At 47.9% G+C, this 25,318-nt stretch overlaps 1 protein-coding gene across 5 annotated transcripts in view; it reads left to right on the top strand.

The window, feature by feature from the left end:
• The window catches only part of LOC147636880 (calcium-transporting ATPase 8, plasma membrane-type-like), a 339,374-nt gene that overhangs the window by 68,863 nt on the left and 245,193 nt on the right, over positions 1 to 25,318 (top strand). For all 5 annotated transcript variants that reach the window (XR_015266282.1, XR_015266281.1, XM_086800460.1 and 2 more), the window contains exons 6-7: positions 14,244 to 14,313; positions 14,449 to 14,519. Coding sequence is in view for 3 of the 5 variants with exons in the window: in XM_086800460.1 (XP_086656586.1) it covers positions 14,244 to 14,313; positions 14,449 to 14,519 (141 nt within the window). In the remaining 2 variants the exon portion in view is untranslated. The remainder of the gene's footprint in view (positions 1 to 14,243; positions 14,314 to 14,448; positions 14,520 to 25,318) is intronic.

Raw genomic sequence — 25,318 nt, 5'->3', positions numbered from 1 at the left:
TCCAAGAGAGATCCAATAATCCAATGGTTGGGAATGGCTGCATCAATCTGTGCAATCCTCCGACTAGAGCCTCTCAAATACTGCGTGAGATCCAATCTCTGTACCTTGGTGAGGCTCTGAAACCTCTTCCAAGCCAACACTGTAGGGCAAAGGGTCTCCCAGCGAGCCCAAAGAATATGCATAGCAGCCCCAAGAGGCCTACCATGCACATCTAAGATCAAGTCATTCCACAGAATGGGCTGCCGGTTAACTTCCTCCGCTGAACACGGGGGGATGTGTACCAAAAAACTCCTCAGGCACTCCCAGGCCGGTAGGAGGGACCTAACCGGGGGGGATGAAGGGGAGCGGTGAACTGCATCCGAAAAAATAAAGCGTGAGTTGAGTGTCTAGTCACCTCCGCGAACAGGGACACACTTCGTGATCTGCTGCATGAGAAAGTCCTTGCAGGGCTCAGTGCCTGGAAGAAAGCCCCTAATAACGAGCTTACACAGTAAAGCCTTACATTGCACCTCAGGGTCAATGATATTCAATCCCCCTTCCTGCTTAGGCCTGATAATGGTTTCCCAAGCAACTCTAGCCTTGGTGTGTGCATTTCCATCAAGCCCTGACCAAAGAAAGTTCCGAATAAGGCGACGAAGCTGGCCAATGCAGCCCTTATGAAAAATCCAACACAAAGCGATAAACCAAGTTGTGGCTAGCAAAGCTTGGTTAACGACCAAAGCTCTAGGGGCCAAGTCGAGCTTCCTCCTACTCCAGTGATGAAGTTTGCTTTTAATGCTTAAGAGCACTGGAGCAAAAACTGTTGTGCAGGGGAGATGTCAACGTCCACCTGACAACCAAGGTATCTGGTAGAGCATCCTTTCTCAATCCAAGTAAAACCTACATCTGCACCCCAATCTGCAAGAGGAGAATCACCGATCCAAAAACCGACTGACTTATGCCAATTGATGGTAGTTCGTGCTGCCAAACAAAAGGCCTCCAAGGCTGTCCGGAAAGCACATAAACAAGCATGTGAAGCCTCAAGGAACAACGCCGTATCATCTGCTAACTCAGAGTCCAAAAACTCTTCCTCCGTACATAAAGGCAGCCTGAGATCCACAACACCAAGGGCAGCCCGAAGAAACCTGCTCATAGCTTCAGCTACAATGAGGTACAGTAAAGGGGCGAGGGGATAGCCCTGCCTCACTGAACGGGAAATCTGAAAACCCTCACCGCGCCCCCCAACCACAGGCTAAAACAGTGCTATGAGCCTCCTTGTATAGGCAAGACACACCTCTTATCCAGTTTTGGGAAAACCCCACGTGTGCCATAGTGCCCTCCAAAAAATTTCAATCCACTCTATCATAAGCTTTTTCAAAATCAAGCAAAAAAATGGCAAGAGGCTACTGACTAGACTTTGCGCACTTGACAGTTTCCCAGCAAGAAAAGATGGTTTTTGATTTAGTGATTCACCGAGAATTGATTGGGGTGCAGAGGATGGTTTTACTTGGATCAGTAGAGGATGCACAGCTAGATATTTGGGATGCCAAGTTGGGATTAATATTTCTCTTGCACAGCAGTTTGCCATGGTACTTATGAGTATCTGGAAGAAGCTCCTCCATTGGAGCTCCAGCAGATTAGATTTAGCCTCCAGAGCTTTGGTGGCTAATGAGGTTTTGCTTGCGTCAGCTTGGGTTATTACCTCTTGTTGGTGCTTCTCTCGTGCGTGCATTGGCCAATTGCGGAGATTGATCTGCAATTTTCTCTGGGGTGGGGCTTGGATGGCACCTCAGACACTCCTCCCCAAGCTTAGAGTTATTTAGCCCAAAAGAGAGTGGAGCTTGAATATTATCGATCCGGATATTCAGTGTAGGGCGTTGCTTTGCAAACTTTTGGTCAAAGGTTTCCTACCAGGCACTGAGCCTTGGAAGGATTTTTTCTTGTCTCAAATTTCCAGATGTACACCCAAAGTCGGGAGAGACTGGATGCCTAGCACAAGTTTTTTGTTCACAAAGGCTGATATTAGGGCACCATCTTCCCCTCTTATTGCACCCATTGTCACAGCATGGAGAAGCATGAGATATTTTTTGCGACAAAGGCTTCCTAGGTCTTTGGACGAGGCTGACCGACAACCTATTATGTGGAACGAGCTCATTAGGGATGAGGTTGGTCGGCCACTTGGTGCATCTCGTTATATGCAATGGTCAGCATGGGAGAGATGTGCATACGTAGTTCTTGCTTGGAAGACCCTTAAGAGTCTTCTGAAGGACAGAGACACATGCTCGCTGAAGCTCCCGCCTCCCCTCTCCCTGCTCGCGGTTCTGCATAGCGCCTGCTCGCCCCCCCCCCCCCCTGCCTGCTCGCCCCCCCACCTTCCCATCGCTACTTCCCCCCTCCGCCTTCCCTGCATTGCCCGCCGCCGGTTTTTTTAGCCCCCCCCCCCCCGCCTGCTTCCGCTACTGCGCCCCCCCCCCCCTGCCTTTTTTTCTGTTTCGCCTCGCTTCCTCTCCTTGCGCCTCCCCCTTGTCTTCGCGCCCCCTCCCCTCTGCTGCGCCTCATCCCCCCCCTTCCGCCTGCTCGCTTCGTCCCTTCCCTCTTGCGCGCAGCCCCCGCCTTCCCCCTTTTTTAGGGTTTTTTTTCTTTTTTTTCTCCTTCGCCTTCTCCCACCCCCCCCTCCTTCTTGCTTCCGCCCCCCCTTGGGGTTTTGTTTTTTCTTCTTCGCTCTGTTTCCCGCCTCTCTGTGTGCAGTTCGGTTCCAGCAGGTTCCCGCCTTCGCCTCGCCTTCGCCGCAGCTTCAGACTCTGATGGAGGCTCCTCCCGCCCTGCCTCAGAGGGACTCATCCGCAGCCCCCTCGCCCGCCCCTGAGGTCACCCCCATCAGGCTTTCTCTTTCGCCGGAAGAGGAAGCGAGCCTCACCGCAGAGGTGGAACGCCTCCAGGCTCATTCCACCATCTGCCGTATAGTCGGCACTCGCCCCAGCAGAGGGGAGATCAGGGATCTTCTTCAGGCCCGCCTTCTTGCATATGTGGGCAAGATCCTGGATGTACAGCTTCTGGGCCGGGGACATTATCAGATCGAGTTCGAGGCCGCCCAGAGCGTTGCCAAGGTCCTTGCCATGAGTCCCCTGGACATCAGGGGTGCTCGGGCTTTCTTCAGACCTTGGCAGCATGGATTTGACCCAGCAGCGACGGAGCAGGGAGAGCGCCTCTTCCATGTTACAGTTTGTTTCCCTAGTCTCCGCCGGGAGTATCTTCCGCTCCTCTCCAGGCTCGGAGCATTGGTGGGCTCGGTACTAGAGATGGGCCCCTCAGCAGCTTCAGTGGTGGCCAGAGCAGCTGGGCTACCTTCGGTCAGAGTGTTGGTGTCTGACATCTCCTCCCTTCCTAAGGTCATTCAGCTACCTAGGATAGGGGGGGGGTGGATAGATCAGAGAGTGGAGTTCTCGGGGCTCCCGAACCAGTGCTTCATTTGCAGACAGGTCGGTCATCTGGCCAAGACCTGCCCTCGCAGGAGACCTCGACCCTCACCGCAGCAGCAGGCTACTGATGGCCCGCCCACAGATTCAGCTCGGCAGGCTGCCTCCGGGACACCTGCTCAGGCCACAGAGACCTCGGAGTGGCAGCCTGGACAGGGGCGCCGCCGAGGGAGACAGCCACAGCAGCACGCCCAGAGACCGCTGCAGCAGCAGCCACAGTCTCAGCCTCACTGGGTTCCCGTGAGGAACAGCTTTGCTCCCCTTCAGGAGGAGACCCCTGCAGCGACTGAGGACTAGGAGATGCCAGCTCCCCCTCCTTCACCCCCCCCCCACCCCCGTCCCCTCCCACCGCCTCGCTTCCTCCATCGCCTCCTCCCGTTCCCGCTCCGGTTTCGGCAGCGGCTCCCTCTCCACCTCCCTCGCCTCCCCCTCCTCCCCCTCCGCCCGCCTCACCTTCCCGGGAGGCCCTGGCAGTTCCCTGGCGCTCACCTGCAGTCCGGAGAGCGCTGAGCACTGACCTCGCTCGAGCATCACAGAGGAGACCTATGCCGATTAGGGCCTCAGGGATTTCATCTATCCGCAGTCGGCTGAGTCGCCTTGGCATTAGACAGCGCTCGGAGGCTTTTGATTATACCTTCACACGGCTTTTTGGAGCAGAGGGCCCCCATGAGCCAGCACCCATTCGAGTTCATGTAGTGATACCTCCGGCCCGCGGGGAGGAGGCACTAGACTTAGCGGTGGCCTTCTCGTTCCCTCTATGTGGACCTTGTGACCGGGAGTGGACTCTAGAGCTCGCTCTCAGCACTTTATCTCATGGAATTGTTTGAGACACTATCAATCTACATCTATGTGTACTTGTACCTGTATTCCAGTTTCATAGAGAACTCCATAAAGTATTATGGACTTTATGTACATGAGTATCCTCCTAGCTACATCTAAATGTGGCTTCCTCGAGGCCTCATGCCAGGTTTGGTCCCCAAGGTGGCAAACTAATCATGCCACCAAGTCCTGGCTTCTCCATAGCCTACTAACATCATCTTGGTATGACATTGTATGATAGAAAGTGAAAATGGGAATCTTTTGGTCATTTTGAATTGTGGAGTGCATCACCATGTATAGCTAAAGGCTCCTTGATTAGCCATGTATAATTGTTAGAGCCTCCTTTCTTAGCCGTGAGATATCATGTGCTCTAGGTAAGGGGAGAAGGGCATTCCTCTTTCAAGGGGAACCTCTTTGAGTCCATGAGTGTTTAGGAGAGTCCTTGGAATCTAATGATGATGACATGGTGTCTGTGACCTTGTAGAGAGATATGTGGAGATTAGAGTGGAGGTGGAAATCTAGAGCCTTGGCGGAGCACACTTTATACGCTATCTCGAGGTTGCTTGAGGCAGGAGCTTCAGAGATGCCTGGTTGGTGGCAGTATTGACATTTTGATGATGCAGGAGCACCATTTGGGTGAGAGCAGGATCCGGAGATATGGTTCGGTTATGCCTGGTAGATGGGACACTTTTTGGTCTGCAGGGTTTGGTCCTTTGGGTGGACAGGGAGGAGTATGCATGGTTATTGCAGATGTATGGCGGCAGGCCATTGTGGATCGAGGGATCATTGTGCCTGGTAGAGCACAGTATGTCATTCTGAGGATGCATGATGAGCTATTGGGTGTGCTCAACATCTATGCGCCCAATCATGCTAGTGCCAGAGCAGAGTTCTGGACTCAGGTTACAGATGCATTGCCAGAGGCCGCACATTGGTGTGTTGGGGGAGACTTCAACATGCTTGAGGACCCGGCAGATAGGGTGGGAGGCAGTCATGTTACAGTGCACGGCACGGAGCTTGCAGCTTGGGACCGGTTTTGCATGTCACTGAGGATCACTGATTCATGGCAGCATGGGGCTTTCTCCCGGTCTCAGGACAGTCTTAGTTTCTCTCGGTCGGATCGCCGGCAGGGAGGGACTAATCTATCACGGATTGATCGCTTTTATGTGGGCGACTGGTTAGGGGAGCGAGGGGGCTCCGTCGGCATTCTCGCTGGCACCTCATTTTCAGATCATGCGCCAGTTATATTGACATTGGAGGAGGGGACACGGGAGCCCAGCTTGCAGTTGAGGATCCCAGAGAGGGTACTTACAGATCCCAGTCTCGCTGAGGACATTGAGAGGATCTGGCATGATAGTCAGTGCTCTGACCAGGATGCAGCGGGCCAGTGTGCCCAGGGACTCATTGATCTTAGCTCTTTTCTACACGCTGCAGCTTTGACACGACTGGGAGAGATTCGCGAGCGGGAGCAACGGTTGAGATGCAGCCTTGCTTCGCTACAGCGCCTTTAGGAGCAGCAGCCTGCATGTGAGTGGGTGGCGTCCCAGCTGAGCCAGGCACGCCAGGAGGTTAGAGAGGTAGAGGAGCAGAGACATGAGTTTTACTATCGTCGTCAGGCTTCTCAGTGGACGCAGCTTGGTGATAGAGTGACTGGAGAGTTTTTTGAGATCACTGGACCCCGTCATGCGCGAGCAGGAGTCCGCCAGCTTGGTAGACCGGATGGATCGGTAGCTACTGAGCTCGGGGAGATCAGAGCCATTGCTACTGCATTTTATAGTGACCTGCTTTCAGCGGAGCCAGCCTCTGAGGATCGAGATGTTTGCAGACAGACTGTGTGGGCCCATGTGCAGAGGAGGGTCACAGACCATATGCGTACAGTTCTAGGTGCGCCTCTGTCAGCGATTGAGCTTGCCGAGGCCTTGAGGGTCCTGCCGCGACATAGTTGCCCAGGGGAGGATTGATTGACGCCGGCCTTTTTTATGCGCTATTGGGACCTTTTGGGGCCAGGCCTCCGCAGGGGCTTTCAGCATGTTTTGGACACTGGGGTGATGCCGCAGAGCTTTTCAGAGGGCTTGATCTATCTTATCCCCAAGGGGGAGGGAGTATCAGATGACATTCGGCATTGGAGGCCTATTACGATCCTCAATACTATCTACAAGGTCTTGGCAAAGGCCTTGAGTTTGAGGATCCAGCCCTTCCTGGGGGAGTTGATTCATGCTACTCAGACAGGATTTGTCAAGGAGCGCAGTATCCTTGACAACATCTTTACTTTCTGGGAGGCGACGGCCCGAGCTAGATTTCTTGGCGAGGACTTGGTCGTGATGCTTCTCGATTTTGAGAAGGCATACGATAGAGTTGATTGGGGTTTCTTAGAGGGCACTATGCTTCGCCTGGGCTTTGAGCCAGGATGGATCAGAGGGGTGGCAGCTCTGTATTCCACAGCTCGCAGCCAGCAGGTGCTGATGATTGCAGGAGGACGGGGGCCGAGTTTTGAGCTGACCAGATCAGTCCGTCAGGGGTGTCCTCTCGCCCCTTTCCTTTTTCTCTTCTTTGCGGAGGCTATGAGTATGTATTTGACGGAAGAAGAGGTTGGTTTGAGAGGACTGCAGCTCCCAGTCCGGGGGGAGGACCTGCTTGATGCTGAGTTTGCAGACGACACGGGCTTATTTTTGCATGGCCATGAGGCCAATCTTATTTGGGCTGAGCAGTCGCTCCAGGTTTTTAGTGCAGCTTCGGGAGCATTGATCAATTGGCGCAAGACAGTGGCCTTTTGGATCAGTAGTGCTCCCACTCCGGCATGGAGCCCGGACCCCGGTTTTAGATGGATGCCAGATTGGCCTAGATTTGTCACCTGAGCAGCAGATTGCCCCGCTTCTTCTGAGCATTCGGAAGAAGCTATTGTATTGGAGTACAGCTCGACTATCCTTGGCTGGGAGGGTGGTGGTGGTAAATCAGGTGCTATTAGCGACCATGTGGTACATTACGTCTTGCTGGATTTTCTCGAGCTCTTGCATCAGCCAGGTACAGAGGCTGATCAGGAACTTTCTGTGGTCTGGGAGGGACGGTCAGCCAGCTCGGGCAAAGGTTGCATGGGCAGTTATTACACTTCCGCTGGCTCAGGGCGGTTTGGGCATTATAGATCCAGTCGATCAGAGTAGAGCCTTATTGGGGAAGCTTATTGTTCGGGGGTTGCTTCCAGGCGCTGAGCCTTGGAAAGAGCTCCTCTTGCAGCGACTGCAGGCTCGGGCGCCCCCAGCAGGGGGTACTTGGGCACCAGAGATTCGCTGGATCTTCATAGAGATGAAGAGGACAGGCCTCAGTAGAGGATGGGAGGACAGATTTGCTTTGAGTATCCTGAGAGCTTGGGAGCTGCTGAGACCGGGGCTCTCTCAGCGGCCTCCTTCTTGTGTTGAGGAGTGGGCCAGGCAGCTGCTCATCTGGAGCCCAGCGGTTCGCACGGAGCAGGGTCATATGCTGGGTTCTCGGCCTCGTCTAGCCTGGGGACCTTTAGCGGCAGGCCCAGCTCGTAGTTTTGGAGACTGGCAGGCTTTTTGCAGTCTACCAGAGGAGATCCAGGTGGAGAGGCTGAGTCACTTCAGAGGGGGGTTGATTATGAGGGATGATATACAGGAGGCACTCACAGAGGAGTGGTTCACGCCTCTAGAGCCAGTGGCCCCACGGTGGATGGGAGCCTTTACACAGTTGGAGATCCTGATTGCTGTCAGAGCTAGCACTGAGGATGGCAGATGCCTCTACTATGAGATTCAGGATGAGGGCAGACTCCAGAGAGTGGAGGTGGAGTCGCCTTTGGTTGCAGAGTGCACCTTTCAGAGGATTCGGTTAGTGGCCGCTGCTTCTCGGAAGTGGCATATTGACCCCGACCCTGCTGATGTGCTCCCGGATTGGCGCATATGGGCATATGCAGCGCGCCGCTTGGCCCGGCTACAGTGGGACCCCGGGGAGTACGAGTGGCATGATCCTTATGCATCCCTTGAGGCCATAGAGATCACCTTTTTCCACTATACTGTTCGGCTGGGACAGCATATTTTGACGGCGAGGAGGACGGTTTCTCCAGCGGCAGCGGGGCATTGGCGACTACAGGGACTCTCACAGGAGTTCTTGGAGGATTTCTGGGCTCGGCTCTGGGCTAGTCGGCAGGCCCGCAGGATCTCGGCTTTTCAGTGGCTGGTCGCCCACAGGGGCTCAGCAGTTGGCACTTGGCTTGTTTACAGCGGTCTTCCGGCGGCCTGCGTCCGATGCGGCCACCCTATGGAGACACAGAGACATTGCCTTTGGGACTGCCCTCAGGCACAGCAGATTTGGCTGCGGATGCTCCATATTCTGGCCCCCCTCTCTCCAGAGGGTATGTTTACGTGGGGAGCCGCTGCTTGGTCGACTTCGTCAGGGCCTGCTATGGGCTATGAGATGGAGCAGGGCAGTCAGGCCATCAGATTTATTAGGGGCCAGCCTCGCCTGGTTCCGGCACCGGATTTCTCGTCCGCCAGCTGGACACAGGAGAGGGATTTACGATGGGAGCTCCTCAGCAGCCTCACCATCTGGTTCACCTGGAGGGCCCGATGCGTTACGGCCTTTGAGGGGAGATTGGAGCCACCAGCAGAGACTGTACGGGGGATTTGGCAGGAGTTGATCCACACCCTGCGAGGACAGTACGACCGCATCCGGGGAGACTCGGGGATGAGGCGATCTTACGGCGCCAGGCCTTTCACACCACTTGGCGCTGTGGCCCTTTCTACACCTTACACACGGGATCCCCCCGTTGGCACTACAGGCCACCTGTTTGGCTCCCCCCCCCCCTATTGTATGATTTAGCCGCTCAGTTCTTTATACTGTTGCTTGTATTTTGCAGCACCTAGGGAGAGTCTCCCGGGCTGCCATGATGTATTCGCTGCTCTATCTTTCTTAGGAGCAGGAGCGATCTTTTGTAGCCCTACGGGCGTTTTTATATAACTAATGAAAGGATCTTTTCTCGGAAAAAAAAAAAAAGTCTTCCGAAGGGTTGGAGAGTTGCATCCACTCACCATCTTAGGGGCTCTCGTATTCGTATTGATCAGATTGATGCAACTATTCTGCATGAGTGGCTTTCTGGGACCTTTCACGGAGACTATCATCCGAGTTGGCTGGGAGTTTTTTTCGAGGATAGGCATAGCTCTGCAGGTCATTGCTCTCCCGGGCCAAGAGGATACAAAGTGCCTCATTTATTCTATCATGCCTGGTGGGAGATTGAGGAGATGTAGTATGGAGGAGATCATTCCAAATACTAGGCTTAGTCCAGTGAGGATTGTTGGTCGCTCGGGGAAGCACTGGTTCATTGACCCTTCTCCTCATATAGTGACTCATGGCTGTTGGTGTTTGTGGCTACATGGTGGCAGTCCTATCAGATATCTTAAGTGGGATCCGAGAGAGTGGGAGTGGATTGATGCCTTTGATCCTTTTTCTAGTTTCTCTTTTTGGAATGCCAGGCTTCTCCTCACTCGACAGATGCATAGGATCCCTACTCTCAGGCCTCATTGGGAGAGCTATGATATTTCTCCAATGATACAACGCAAATATTGGCATAGACTTTGGCACTCATACAAAAGGAGCCAGATCTTTCTTTTGGTTATTCTTACATGGTGGTCTCCCCACCAATCAGTGGAGATGAGTTTTCGGTGTAGCACCTTCATGTCCTAGATGTGCGGCAGATTTTGAGTCCGTACAACATTGTCTATGCGGATGCAACATTGCACAACATATATATATATATATATATAAATAGGAAGGAAACGAGGAAGAAGGAGGGGGCACCGAAGAAGGAAGGAAGCGAAGACAAAGAGGATCAGAGGCGGAAGGGAACGATTCAAGCAGCGATGGAGGAAGGAGGAGCGTAGCTATGGAGGAATGAGGGGCACAGCGATGGATGAAGAAAGCGATTCAGGGTTCGGGGAGCTCGCGGTCATGGAGAAGTCAATTTGCACAACAGATTTGGGGTCTTGTAGCCCAACTTATGGGCAAATTGAGTGGTCGAGCCATGCATGTGACTTGGGGGGCAGTTGCTTGGCTCTCCCAGTCGGGTCCGCAGCTTTTTTATGAGGGCAGTGGTATAGGTTCTACTTTTTTCATTCGTAGAGGTATTGCCCAGCATGGTTTATTGCAGGATGTTCCTCACTCTGATTATACACCCCCTAGACAGAGGATTGACACCAGTTGGGAGATTATTGCTCGTATTACAGCATGGGAGATCTGGAGAGCTAGATGCACGAAGGCTATTGAGGGTGTCCAGATTTTGGATCTCAGTGCATTAGTACTATATGGGGTGATATCATCCACACTCTTATGGCTACTTGGACTCGCATTCGGGGGCCCTCTCATTCTGCGTAGGCGAAGTGTGTGATATTTATGCGGGAATGGGACCATGGCATCTTCTTTTCCTCTAGTACCACAGGTATTACATGGCATCATGATGCTCCTCAGTGGTTGAAATCACCTTACATATTGGGGTGATTCTATTCTTTTCCGGCTTATAGCTGTGATTGTTGTATGTTTTTCTCATACTTAATAGTAGTCTCTCTCTGGGAAAAAAAAAAAAAAAGGGACCTAGGAAGATTTTGTCGCAGGAATGGTCTCATGCTTCTCCATGCGCTGACAGTGGTTGCAATAAGAGGGAAAGATGGTGCCGTGATATTAGCCTCTGTGTGAACAAAAACCGTGTGCTGGGCAGCCAACCATGTGACGGGGTAGCCAATCTCTCTCAACATGGGGTGTACATATGGAAATGTGAGACAAGAAAGAATCCTTCCAAGGCTTAGTGCTTGGTAGGAAACCTCTGACCACAAGTTTGCAAAGCAATGCTCCGCACTAAACATGCGAATCAATAATATTCAGCCCCCCCTCTTGTAGCGGACTGGGATGCCTGTCGTGTAGGCACACTAAATCACTAGGGTCCTCTCTAGGGGAGTATACCCTCAAGAGTTGGCACAGGCTAGGGAGATGGCGACCTCTCTGTCCCACTCCACTATGCACTCACACAGACTCAAGAACGGAACACCACACAAGAGCTACCTAAGTGAGATACACATAGCACAAGAAAGAAGTAGGCAATAGTTGGGACATCACAAGGCCATGTATTGCATTGGGCTCCTCTCTTGGTACAACAGTCTCTCTATATACAACGGGCGTGGCCCCTTGGGCTATCATGAGCCAAGTGCTAAAAGTGGTCATTGACAGATGCCGTTGGAGTAGGTGAGAGCGCCGAGCACAAGTAGGTGACAGATACCGTTGGAGTGGGTGAGAAGCGCCGATCAGTAGGTGGGTGCCACTTCGTCGGTCAAGTGGGTAGCCAAACTTGGAAGTGGGGTCGCTGGAGATTCCCACTTTGTGTGGCTGGTGGTTGGCCTTGTGGGCGCACTTGAGGTTCACGAACTTTGGGATGCCTGATCTTGGGGGTGCTCTTGGGGTTCACACAGTGAGGATGCCAACTTGGGGATGCCCGATCTTGGGGGTTCACATAGTGAGGATGCCGACTTGGGGATGCCCGATCTTGGGGGTTCACGGGCTTGGGTACTTGTCCACAGGTAGTGAGGGTGGCTACAGGCCCCCCACCAATTAATCCATCCACCGTCCCAGTGAACACTAGGAGCAGAGAGGTGTGTGAAAGGAACCTGCAAAGGGAAGGGGAAAGTGCAAAAGCACCACAGGTGTAGGACTGCGGAGACGGGAGACTACCACAGGTGCTGAAGAAGTAGAACCACCACAGGTTCAGGACGGCGGAGACCGGAGACCACCACAGGTCAAGAGTGTTGTGGAAGAAGTGTGACACTAGATGTTCCCGAGAAAGATGAAGAGGGGAGAGGTGGCCACCACAGGCCAGTGCCACCCTGAGAAATAACCCTAGTGCATGCTAGTATGTGTGGAACAAAGTACACAACAAGCAATGATCCGTATACCATGTAGCATAACCAAGTAGCAGTTCTGATAATATATACAATGAGCTGCCAAGATGGGCAGAATAACATGAAAAAAACATATGGGGAAAAGTAAAAAACTAAGAAGCAAAACTAAAATTGCTGCGGTCCACCTGGGGCATTACTAGAAGGGTCCTGTACGCCGGAACCAGTGGGAAGCCCCTAGGTGGTAGCAGTGGTGCTCATAGAAGGAGTGCTGGAGGGTGGCGCTGCAGGAACAAGACCGAGACCACCAAAAGCAAGCTGAAGGTTTTGTCGAATCCCATGAAGCTGCGAGGCCTTTTTTTGAAGAGATGGAAGCTCGGAGAGGTCGTGCTGGGCAGCCTTGAGGCGAGAGTGAGTGGCTGCAAGATCGGTCTCGGTGGTGGTGGTGGGGAACGCTTGGAGGGAAGCTAACTTGGCCTCTAATGCGGACCGCCCGCTCTTGGATGCTGCAAGAAGGTGACACAGCTCAATGCACTCCTTGGCGGGACACCGTGAAAGAGGCCTGGGCCTGCTGAAGATGGTGGTGGAGAGCTGCGACAGCGTCGGAGCAGGCCTGAGCGAGGGTGGCCTATGCCTGGTGGAGGTCGCTGCGTGTGCATTCCCACTCACGCGAGAGAAGGATGAAATAGTCCGTAAGATGCTCGGAGTAGATCCGGGTGTAGAGGGAGAGTCTGTCGAAAGAGCGGATGAGGCGGCGGGCACGAGCAGGGCAAGGCAGGGAGAGAGGGGGCAGCCGAGTGAAGGGCAGGATGTTCCAAAGCGGGTCCGGGGTGGCGTCAGTGAAAGGGGAGCGACTACGGGCGCAGGATGGTGAGGAAGAGGAAGGGGAAGTACCAGCGAAGGAGGGGGTCTCAGAAGAGGATGGGGAGGGTGGGGTGTCATGCGAATGGGTGGAGAGGCCCAGGGAAGTGTCAACATGTGCGGTGGGGCAAGGGGTAGCTGGAAGGGAAGAGGATGTCAGGGAGGGGATGTCTTCCAGGGAAGGAAGCAGCTCGAGGTCGAAGGGAAGTGGGGTGTGGGTGACTGCTGGAGGTGGCGAAGAAGCGGGGGCGCAAACTGTAGCAGGCGTGGAGAGAGTGCAGGTAGTGGTGCCAGGTGCGATGGAGGCAGAAGCGGTCGATATCCAGGACTCCAAGATGGTGGTGGCGGCAACTGTGGGGGAGAAGAAGCAAAGGTGACCGTAGGGTTGGAAGGGGTGGGCCGTTGGCATTGCCGAGGGCGAGGGGAATCGTGACGTCGGCGTTGGTGAGGGTGAGGGGAATTGACGTACCCTTGCCCAAATCCAATGGCGCTGATGGTGAGGTGGGGAAGGGCTGCTGCCGGTGTGGGCGAGGCGAAGAAGGATGGCAGTGAGGAAGTGGATGGAACCCCATGAGAAGTTCGAGCCATTTGGAGTGTGGTATTGGATGCGGAAGTGACGACATTTGGCCCGCATGGATTCGTAGATGAAGTGGCTGAAGGGAATGGGTGTGGTGGTGCAAAGGCAGTAGAAAGTCGCCATGGCGTGGGTGGAGATGAGAGGGCGGGGGGTGGAAGGGATGTCACGGAAGAGAAAGTAGTAGTGGAAAAGGGTGTAGAGGTGGAGGTTGTGTGGGTTGGGTGGATTGGAACCAGAACCATGGAGGAGGGAGATGGTGGCGGCACTGATCTCAGTGGATGATCTGCCGGTAATCATGGTGGTGGAATTGCGGCGGGCCATGGAAGGGTGTGGGGGACCAAGGAGGGCAGTGATGTGGATGATGTCCTTGGCTTACACATATGGATGATTTAAGGAGTTGCACATACAAGCAAGTGAACACCCAAAACAAAATAAAATAAAGAAATACTTAAATCTCAATATTTTACAACCAACATTTATAGATTTGCTTTACACTCATTTTTTCAGTTAGTAATGCAAAATCTATAACATCACTTTGTCTTATGAAGAGAACATCTTATAATTACATATGTTTCGCTTGTATCTTTACTTCCTTTGAAAGATACACCTTTGAGGCCCTAAACCAGTTGTGAAACTTATCCATAACAGGATCCAAAGTCAGGCTGGTATGATGGAGGCGGTGTGTGTTTTGCAATTATCCTTGTATTGCTAGTGTCATGTAAGTCATGATTATATCTTTTGTTGTGCTTAATAATTGAAAAGAAAGAGTATAATGCGATATATCATGGTTTTTACTCGCAATGTTATGAGAGACGAGTTTTCTTTGTAAAGCATGGTTTACTATAATGTGCAGCCACAAGCAACTATAGACAATCGCTGCAGTTCCGAGCCTTGAGTGCTGAGAATCAGAAGATTCTTGTCAAGGTGAGGAGAAAATTTTTTATAACGAAACATGATAATGCAAAACAGGGGGGACTTATCTAATCTTAATTCATAGATGTTCTAAAGAGTCAATATGTTTATTGATGTTTTACAATGCATCACTTTTATCCTTAGTAATTTTTTAAAGTATCTCTTTGACTACAACTAGGCATCCTAACAAAGGGCGTGCCTTGAAAGATTTAAGGTTTGGATGTAGGAGTGATGAGTCTCAACTCAAAACGAATCTTAGCAATTTCATTGCAAAACAGTTCTAGTTAGAATCTACCAAGCATGTGAAATAGGGTTTAGAGACGAGCAAACAAGCAATGTGATTTGACAATGTAGCAGGGCTGGTTGCCCGGCACACTAAAGTGGTGGTTCTCCTCTGGACAGTATGTCTGGAGTCCTCAACACTCACGACACAATGTACACTTAAAACAGAACCACACTAAAGTGGTGGTTCTCCTCTGGACAGTATGTCTGGAGTCCCCAACACTCACGACACAACACTTAAAACATAATAAAAAAGACTAGAATGTAAGCATAGCACAATGACAAGAATAATGTAAATATTACTTGCATTTATATGCCCTTACCATACCCTTCATACCTAGCAGGGTACAGTGACTCGGACAACTGTAAAGATTACTTGAATTTACATGCCCTTACTGTACCTAACACAGTCACTACAGGACTCAATGAACAAGATTGAATGGAAAAGGTTGATCCCAAGGATGGATCATTTTAAATGGTCCTGCAGAGTCGGTGGCATCTCCTATCTTTGGTAGATGCCCATCGGGGTGACAGTGCGGTGCCTTCAATGCCGGTGCATGCATCTCTCATGTATATGTTGGTGGTGCACTTCAGGAGATCCTTTGCTAGATGGTCCGCTGAATGTTCCTGCCATATCGTCGAGGATGAGGCAAGGACATCTGCTCTGGAGGATGAAGGAACTGCAAGTAGGGTAGATCTCCCACGGAAATATTTGGAGCACTGTAAGAAAATGGAGAGTCGGGAAGCTCACTGGGCTCTATACTATCACCTTGATCAATGCGGAAGGTGACCTCATGTGGAGAACCCAAAGTAGGTATGGGAAGAGAGGGCTCCCCGAAAGTGAGTGGTCGAATCAGCGGTGGGGCAGGAAGTGTGGTGATCACCATAGTAATAAGAGGGATAGTTGGGAGGAATCCAGATGACGACTTACTTCCTACAATACGTTGTCGTGCCATGGCACGCCTATGGTGTGAAACCATGCATATGAAACCATTAAATGCAAATCCAGATGCATGGGTTAAGTGCCATGATGAGTCATTATATGATGCTTGAGTACATATGTTCATATTGTAAATGAGGTTCAATAAGATGAGCTGAGGCTGAGCCAGGTCTCGAAGCCTCTGTACATGAGTGTGGTGTGAATTATGGAGTTTTATGCATATGGTGGACCTTGTAGTAGGGAACACCCTTCTTAACATGTATGGAAATGCAAAGGTTTGATGCCAGAAGACTTAAAGCTTGGAGAAAGTGAAAATGTTTTCCATCTCTTTGACAAAATGATAGGAGAAGGTATAAAGCCAAATTTGGTCACCTCCATTAGTGTACTTAATGCATGCAATCACACAGGTTTAGTGGATAAGGGCCAGGCATACTTTGAGTTCATGAGCGAAGATTATGACATTACCCCAACTCTTGAGCACCACGCTTGCATTATTGATTTCCTTGGCCGTGCTAGCCAACTAGAGAAAGCGGTATTGATGATAAAGAAGATGCAGGTCCATCTTGATATTGTGGTGTGGCATACCATGTTGGGGGCTTATCAGAAATGGGACAATGTGGAGCTTGGAAGGCATGCTTTTGAGCATGCAGTGCAATTGGATAGAAAGGACAAGGCAGCGTATTTATTTATGTATAACATCTATGTAGATGCTACTATGCAAGAGGATGCGAAAAAGGTTGAGGTAATGAAAAAGGAAGATAAGCAAGCGCCAGCTGAAATTAATTATGCAAGGTGGCGGGTGGCAGAATGCGTGGCATAAAAAGGAATATTTTATTGGGAAATTTCGGGATATTATGAAAAATATAAGCGAGCGCAGCCTTTTGAAAATGGAATCCCGAATCTTGGGCTGCAAAAGGTGGTGAGGCGCCGCATTCCTTGCGGGAAAAAGAGGAAATAACCAGAGTTGGGGGGGCGGCGCATATCAGAGTGGGAGGTCTGCAGAAAACGAAGGAACCAGTGCGCTATCTACCAGAGAATTTCATTACAAGGATATACCTACTGTTCATGGCTTGTAGGTGTTAGATTTGAAGAGGGTTTTGAGTACTATAATAGGAGATGCTTTTTGGTTTCCACGCTTCCTTCATCGAACAGTCTGCAGCGAAGCGGCTTTGAGATTAGTGAAATAAAGTCAAGAAAAATTACACTTGTAAACCTTCAGATAAGTGGTTTGTTTTTTATTTATTTTTTTTAATATACTCTCTTCATACGATTTAGAAAAATCGTATATCTCATATATCCTAAAGGGATTTGGGAAATGAGTAAAATGCTTTGGAGAAAAAATTAAAAGTTTTGGAACTTGGAGAATTGTGGGAAAAGGGTATCAAAAATACTTTCAAGCTGTGGGAAGTTGGATTCACTTCTACTCGATCCAATTTTGGAATTCATGAGCATGTTATAGTTATGCCGTATGCTATCTTTTGTTTGTGAAATGTTAGAATTTAAAAGCAGGCTTTCAGGTGATAAAGAACATCTTGAAATGATGGATTTGATGGCACTGGATGTAAAGAATGTAAATGGTCACATGTATGTTGGAAAAAATTGAAGGTTATGTTATGCCTACATGTGATTGGTTCAAGGGATTTGGAAAAAGGAGTCAGTGAATCAAGGGACAAGCACTTGGTACACAATTTTGTGCAATCATCAGGATGAGTTCAAGGATGTATTGAGGTGAATTGACACATGAATATGTCATTAAAAATGGACTTGTCCTATGCTTCTTGGGGAATTTTGTGTGTGAGTTTCCTTGTTAGATTTGGCACCTACTCTCACAGCTAGAAGTTTCGTACTTTCCTGGCTATACCGCACACGCCACGACAGCTCTTTGGTGAACCCGACGTGAAACTGCTGGGGTGAGAGTGTGGTGAAATATACAGGGAAGCTATGGCTGAGAATTCTGAGGGTCAGGGGGTTCATTTTGACCCTGGAGTTATGCAGATGTTTCAGATGTTTACCATGTACATGCAATAGCAGCAAGCTGCTGAGACCAAAGCATTACAATCAATTGTGAAAAAGGTGGATCAATTTGATGGGAAGGATATCACAAAGTACCTGCGCAATTATATAAAAGAAATGGAGCTAAATAGGGTGACTGAGGAGGATATGGTTCGAAGTTTTGAGCTGGTATGTGTTTCTGAAATAAGAGAGCACATAAGAGGATTGCAGACAGCACATGGTGGCAGAAATTGGGAGGAGTTTAAGCTTGCTTTAAAGGACGAATATTTCATGGAAGATTCTGAGCGAGTGACCAAACGAACTTTCTTGGAATGGGTCACAAAACCTAAAATGGGAATTTCTGCCACAGAATTGCTAAGAGAGTTTGAGAAGCGCTATGCCCAGCTGTCAAGGATAGAACGCACAACTTTGGACAGAGAAAAAACAGAGCTCTTCTTACAAGCAGCTGGGAAAGATCTCCAAGAGAAATTGGAAATCCTCCTTGAGGATAAGGATACAGAGCAGGGATTAAAGAGTGATTGGAATGATGTTGAGGATGCGGTCACCATGTTAGCAAAGCGGCAGCGGAGGAGGGATAAAATGGTGATGGGCTCTGCAACTCCTATAACTGCTGTTACTCCTGAGAATCTGCCAAAACCAGCTGCTACAATCCCAAAGGTAGAAGGGCCGATGGATGAGCTTATTAAGGGTATGCGTGACCTAAAATTGAAGATGTCCAGGATTGAAGAAAAGGGGCTACCATTGGGGCAGGCTTCTATGCAAAGGCCTCAAAGCAAAGAAGGGTTTACATATAGATGCATATGGTGTGATGACCCAGAACATGCAAAGAAGGATTGTGCTAGCTATAAAGAAGCTCTTAAAAATCAACTTGTGTTTTTCAAAGATGGGAAAATCCATCTTACAGAGACTGGTCTTCCATTGAGTACAAACTTTGGGAAAGGAGGGATGAAAAAGCTGGTTGAGGATATGGCAGCTAGTCATGCCATTTCTATGGTTGAGGCAGCAACCTATGGATTAAAGGTTGATCGATCAAGGCAGGGATTTGAGAATGATGAAGATTATGAGAATGAGGATTTTTGGCCATCAACAATGGAATTAATTGCGTCAAAGAAGGTATCTAAGCAAGCTTTGCATGAGGCAGGTGACTGTATACGTCTTGAGACTGGCTGGGAGGAGCCTGTGGATTCTTTATCTGTTTATGCCTATATTGCTAAATGCCAAAATAATGAGGCACAGGTAGAGGAGAAGCGAAAAAGGGAAAATGAGGAAGGAGGGCCATCAAAAAGAGTTACACGTGGAAGTGAAAAGAAGGATTCTGGGCCATCACAAATGCCTCCACCGCATAGCAGACCTCCAGAGGAAGTATCAATGGAAGAAGTGCCAGCAAAAATGAAGCATGAGAAGGAGAAGGGTAAAGGGAAAAGTCCACTCTACAAGCTTCAATCTGATATTGAAGCTGCAACAGATCTCAAAAAGGTGCTTGAAGAGAGGATTCTAAACAGCAGGGTGGAATTTACACTAGGGGAAGTCTTGGGGATTGCAAAGAAAGAATTTCATGATGAGATAATTGATATTATACGAAGAAAAAGGCAGTCCATAATTGAATCTATTCCATCACAAGGGGAGGCAAGCACTTCCAAGACTCATGGAGTACAGGCACAGCAAAAGGAAGAGAGAGAAAATGTGGTGGAATGTAATCACTCTGCTGATGGGGCACGACAAGTGCGCTTTGTGGAAGAGGATGATGAAAAAGAAGTTCTTACAAAGAGTCATTACTCCAGGAGCCATTGGGCAAGAGCAACCACTGAAACCCTTGTCAAGATAGGTGATTTGGAAGAGCCATATGTCGCTCTAATTGATCATGGGTCTGAAATAAATCTTATGGTTAAAAATCTCTACAACAAATGTAAGTGGCCAATGGATGTGGATCATGGGTGGATGATTAAAGCAGCTAATAACTCAACTTTATGCAGCATGTCCAAATGTAAGGGTAACTATAGGGGATGTGAAAGATGATCAGAACTTCTTTGTTCAGGAGATGTCATCGTATCCCCTTATCCTTGGGCAACCCTACATTACAGCTGTGAGGATGGAAACAAAGGTTTTGGATGATGGCTCGGCATATGCAAGAATAAGGAGTAAAGATGGCAAAAAAGCTGTTTAGTTTTTGACAGTTTGTATTAACCATGAAAGGAATCGTGAGTCTCTTCGAGCACAGTCACTCCCAAAGATAAACAGAGAATTCATGAATTACAGGGAGATGAGGGATTTTGGCCAGGTGCCATTGTAAAGCGGGATTCCAATGGTACAAAGGAAAATGAGTTCTCGCAGGACTCAATCAATGTAAATAGCTTTTCAGCAAATTTTCAGGGATTCTCCAGCTATGGGTCACTGGTTTTTGTAAAAAGCAAGGATTTGAAGCGTGGCATGCGAAAACATATACAAAATGAACAAAAAAGTTTTGAGCAGTGTGGTCTTTTGGAGAAGAATGAGTTTATTTCAGGGATGCTTGATGAGGTGTCATTTGTAGATACTATGGATGTGCTTTTTGATATAGGAAGAGCATGCTTACAGGGTGGAAATGAAATGATAGAGGTGTCATCTGTGGAGATGTATGATATAATTCAGGAATTCGAGGGGGTGGAATGTAAAAACATGAATTGCGAGATGGATGCTCATGTTGATACAAAGTACAAAACAGTTGCAAAGAAGGTGAAACCAGTTGCCTTGCCTTTGCCACCAGGAAGCAAGGAGAAGATAGATGAAGCTTCTATGCAACCAAATCTTAGAGATCCGAAGAAAATTGGGCATAAGTTTACTCAAGAAACTCTAAAAGAGCTGAAGATTGGTGAGAAGGATTTTCTATTGCCAGTTGAAAGGGAATGCTTTGAGGAGATGCTTGTAAAACATGGGAAAGCCTTGCTTTTCAGCCGCATGAGATAGGCTGTGTTGATCCAAGTGTAACAGCACCAATGGTGATTTTTACTGTTCCACATGTGCCCTGGAACCTGCGGCCAATTCCAGTACCAAAGGCTCTCTTGCCAAAGCTGATGGAATTACTAAAAGAAAAGATCAGGATGGGAATCTTGGAGCCATCATGTGCCCCATATTCCAACAGATGGTTTACTGTGCCAAAGAAAAATGGGACATTGCGCTTTATTCAAGACATGCAACCTGTAAACAAAGTCACAATCAGGAATGTGGGAGCAGGTCCGATTGTGGATGAGTTTGCAGAAGCATTTGCAGGGAAAGCTATATACTCTATGGGTGATCTGTATTCGGGATATGATCAGTTCCAGCTGGATATACAAAGCAGGGACTTGACCACAATGAGAACTCCTTTGGGATTAGTAAGGATGTGTACCTTACCACAGGGAGCCACCAACTCAGTGGCACATATGATGAATGGAATGAATAAAGTCTTACGAGACTTCATACCACAAAAAACTATGCCATTTTTGGATGATGTGTCAATAAAGGGCTGTGATGAGAAAGACAAAGATGGGGATTTGGATTCAAAGGGGTGCCGCAAGTTTGTTGCGAATTATATAAAGGATTGTGATATGATTTTATTTAGGCTCGAAGAAGTGAATCTTACTTTATCTGGGCTGAAATCAGTGTTTGGAGTTGGTGAAGTGCTAATAGTGGGACATCTTTGTAGTACTAGTGGACGCCGACCTTGTCCAGCCAAGATAGATGCAATACAAAGAATGAAAGAGACATGCATTAATGTTACAGAGCTGAGGAGATTTCTTGGAGCATGTGTCTTTTATGTTATTTGGATCCCACATTATGCACATGTAGCAGATCCTCTTTATCAACTTTTGAGAAAAAATCAAAAATTTCTGTGGAGTGCAGTACATATTAAAGCTATGCGGAAGCTGAAATGTTTGCTCCAATCATCACCTACTCTAAGAAAGGCAGATCATGAGTGTGGCAGGCCTGTGATTGTTACAGTTGATACTAGTCCTACTGGGATAGGAAGGGCAGTAGGGCAAGATGATGAGGATAATCACAGGTATGTAATCAGATTTGGAGCAAAGGTATTAAGCTTTCGACAACGAAAGTATCCACAGATCAAGAGAGAGTTATGGGGAATAGTCACTGCTCTAAAATGTGAAAAAGAATATCTTATTGGGGCATCTGTACTTGTGGAAACAGATTGCTTGTCACTTCTTGGGATGATAGCAAGCTGTACCACTCTAGATATTGCTATGCTTAGGTGGATTGCTTATATCAAGTCACTAAATCCTGAGTTTGAGCATATTGCGGGAAAAGATAATCCAGTTGCAGATATGCTATCAAGAGCCAGGTATGAAGATGAAAAGGAGATGATTAGTGACATTGATGATGTGGGTACAAAGTTCTATACTACAGCATATGCAAAAGGGGACCATATTTGCCTATCAAATGCACTTGAGTCTTTTATTGAGGAAATATATGAAGGAGATTGGTTGCTTATTGGTCAATATTTGAGTACTCTGACAAGGCAAGAAAATTGGTCTGACTCAGAATTTAAGAGGATCCGCAGAAAAGCATATGGTTATTTCCTAAAGGATGGGTACCTCTGGAAGCATCCTAAGCAGAGGAATGCTATGCCACAGAGAGTCATATGTGATAAAGAGACTCAAGGGAAGCTTGTGAAATAATTCCATGAGAGTCTCTGGGCTGGACATCAAAGTGTGTGGGCCACCTTTACCAAAATAAAGGAAAAATATTGGTGGAAAGGAATGTACAAGGATATTTTCCAATATGTGGAAACATGCATGGTATGTCAAATGTACTCAAATGTGCGACATCGTGATGGATTGCAACCAACCTACCCACCTGCCATGCACTACAAATGGGTAGTGGATCTAGTTACAATGCCTTTGGGAATTTGGTAGATGCGGTATATAGCACTTGCAAGAGAAGATTTGACAAATCAGGTAGAGGGGCGTGCTCTTAGAACAAAGAGTACGGAAACAGTATGTAAATTTCTCTTGGAAGATGTGATTTGCCGGTATGGTTGTGTTGGGAAAATAACAGCTGATAGGGGTGAGCTAGATGTTAAAGAAGCAAAGGAATTCTTCTCTAGAATTGGTATCAAACTGCCCCTAACATGTGCTTACAATCCTGAGGGCAATGGAAAAAGTGAGCGAGGACATCCTCCAATCATTAAAGCTTTGGCTAAGGCATGCAGAGAAAGAATGCGAGAGTGGCCAAAGCTGCTACCATATGCCTTGTGGGCTGACCGTACAACTCATAGCTCAGTGACAGGATACATGCCTGCAGAATTAATGTATGGTCAGAAGCCAGTGATGCCAGTTGAAGAAGTAGTTCTAACTTGGAATGTATTGCCCTGGGTGGAAGGATTGAGCAGAGATGACCTCCTTGCATTGCGAATAAGACAGTTGGAGAGGAGGCCTGAAGATGTAGAGCTTGCTAAAGCTCGCTTGAAAAATGCAAGGTTGAAAAATAAAGAAAGATTTGATAGAAGACACAGACTCCGGCCAAAACCTATTGAAGAAGGTGATTGGGTTCTAATGTATGATAGTAGCCTTGACAACCAATTCACTGTTCAAAGAAAATTTGCAAAAAGATGGTTTGGCCCTTACATTGTCAAGCATGTGCATGGAAATGCCATGTATACTCTGTGTGAGCTTGATGGAACAGAAATAAAGAATCTTGTGGTAGGCAAAAGAATCAAGATATTTAAAAGAAGGCGTGATAGTGATCCTTTTGATTCACAGGAGACTCAGGATGAGAGGCTTGACAGTGGTAGTACGGATATGGTTGAAGAGGAAGAGGATGATCTTCCTGGTAATGCAGAAGATGAAGACGACATCCAGTTATATGTGGATCTTGATGATGAATTGGCACATACCAGAGGATGTGCAGGTTTAGAGGGGGTGGATGTCGTGCCATGGCACGCCTATGGTGTGAAACCATGCATATGAAACCATTAAATGCATATGAAACCATGCATATGAAACCATTAAATGCAAATCCAGATGCATGGGTTAAGTGCCATGATGAGTCATTATATGATGCCTGAGTACATATGTTCATATTGTAAATGAGGTTCAATAAGATGAGCTGAGGCTGAGCCAGGTCTCGAAGCCTCTGTACATGAGTGTGGTGTGAATTATGGAGTTTTATGCATATGGTGGACCTTGTAGTAGGGAACACCCTTCTTAACATGTATGGAAATGCAAAGGTTTGATGCCAGAAGACTTAAAGCTTGGAGAAAGTGAAAATGTTTTCCATCTCTTTGACAAAATGATAGGAGAAGGTATAAAGCCAAATTTGGTCACCTCCATTAGTGTACTTAATGCATGCAATCACACAGGTTTAGTGGATAAGGGCCAGGCATACTTTGAGTTCATGAGCGAAGATTATGACATTACCCCAACTTATGAGCACCACGCTTGCATTATTGATTTCCTTGGCCGTGCTAGCCAACTAGAGAAAGCGGTATTGATGATAAAGAAGATGCAGGTCCATCTTGATATTGTGGTGTGGCATACCATGTTGGGGGCTTATCAGAAATGGGACAATGTGGAGCTTGGAAGGCATGCTTTTGAGCATGCAGTGCAATTGGATAGAAAGGACAAGGCATCGTATTTATTTATGTATAACATCTATGTAGATGCTACTATGCAAGAGGATGCGAAAAAGGTTGAGGTAATGAAAAAGGAAGATAAGCAAGCGCCAGCTGAAATTAATTATGCAAGGTGGCGGGTGGCAGAATGCGTGGCATAAAAAGGAATATTTTATTGGGAAATTTCGGGATATTATGAAAAATATAAGCGAGCGCAGCCTTTTGAAAATGGAATCCCGAATCTTGGGCTGCAAAAGGTGGTGAGGCGCCGCATTCCTTGCGGGAAAAAGAGGAAATAACCAGAGTTGGGGGGGCGGCGCATATCAGAGTGGGAGGTCTGCAGAAAACGAAGGAACCAGTGCGCTATCTACCAGAGAATTTCATTACAAGGATATACCTACTGTTCATGGCTTGTAGGTGTTAGATTTGAAGAGGGTTTTGAGTACTATAATAGGAGATGCTTTTTGGTTTCCACGCTTCCTTCATCGAACAGTCTGCAGCGAAGCGGCTTTGAGATTAGTGAAATAAAGTCAAGAAAAATTACACTTGTAAACCTTCAGATAAGTGGTTTGTTTTTTATTTATTTTTTTTAATATACTCTCTTCATACGATTTAGAAAAATCGTATATCTCATATATCCTAAAGGGATTTGGGAAATGAGTAAAATGCTTTGGAGAAAAAATTAAAAGTTTTGGAACTTGGAGAATTGTGGGACAAGGGTATCAAAAATACTTTCAAGCTGTGGGAAGTTGGATTCACTTCTACTCGATCCAATTTTGGAATTCATGAGCATGTTATAGTTATGCCGTATGCTATCTTTTGTTTGTGAAATGTTAGAATTTAAAAGCAGGCTTTCAGGTGATAAAGAACATCTTGAAATGATGGATTTGATGGCACTGGATGTAAAGAATGTAAATGGTCACATGTATGTTGGAAAAAATTGAAGGTTATGTTATGCCTACATGTGATTGGTTCAAGGGATTTGGAAAAAGG

This window comes from Cibotium barometz, chromosome 7 (assembly GCF_041138505.1).
Source record: "Cibotium barometz isolate CiBa-2024 chromosome 7, ASM4113850v1, whole genome shotgun sequence".
Taxonomy (NCBI): Eukaryota; Viridiplantae; Streptophyta; class Polypodiopsida; order Cyatheales; family Cibotiaceae; genus Cibotium; species Cibotium barometz.
Note: the sequence above shows the minus strand (reverse complement) of the source record. Positions and strands in the feature narration are given on the sequence as shown.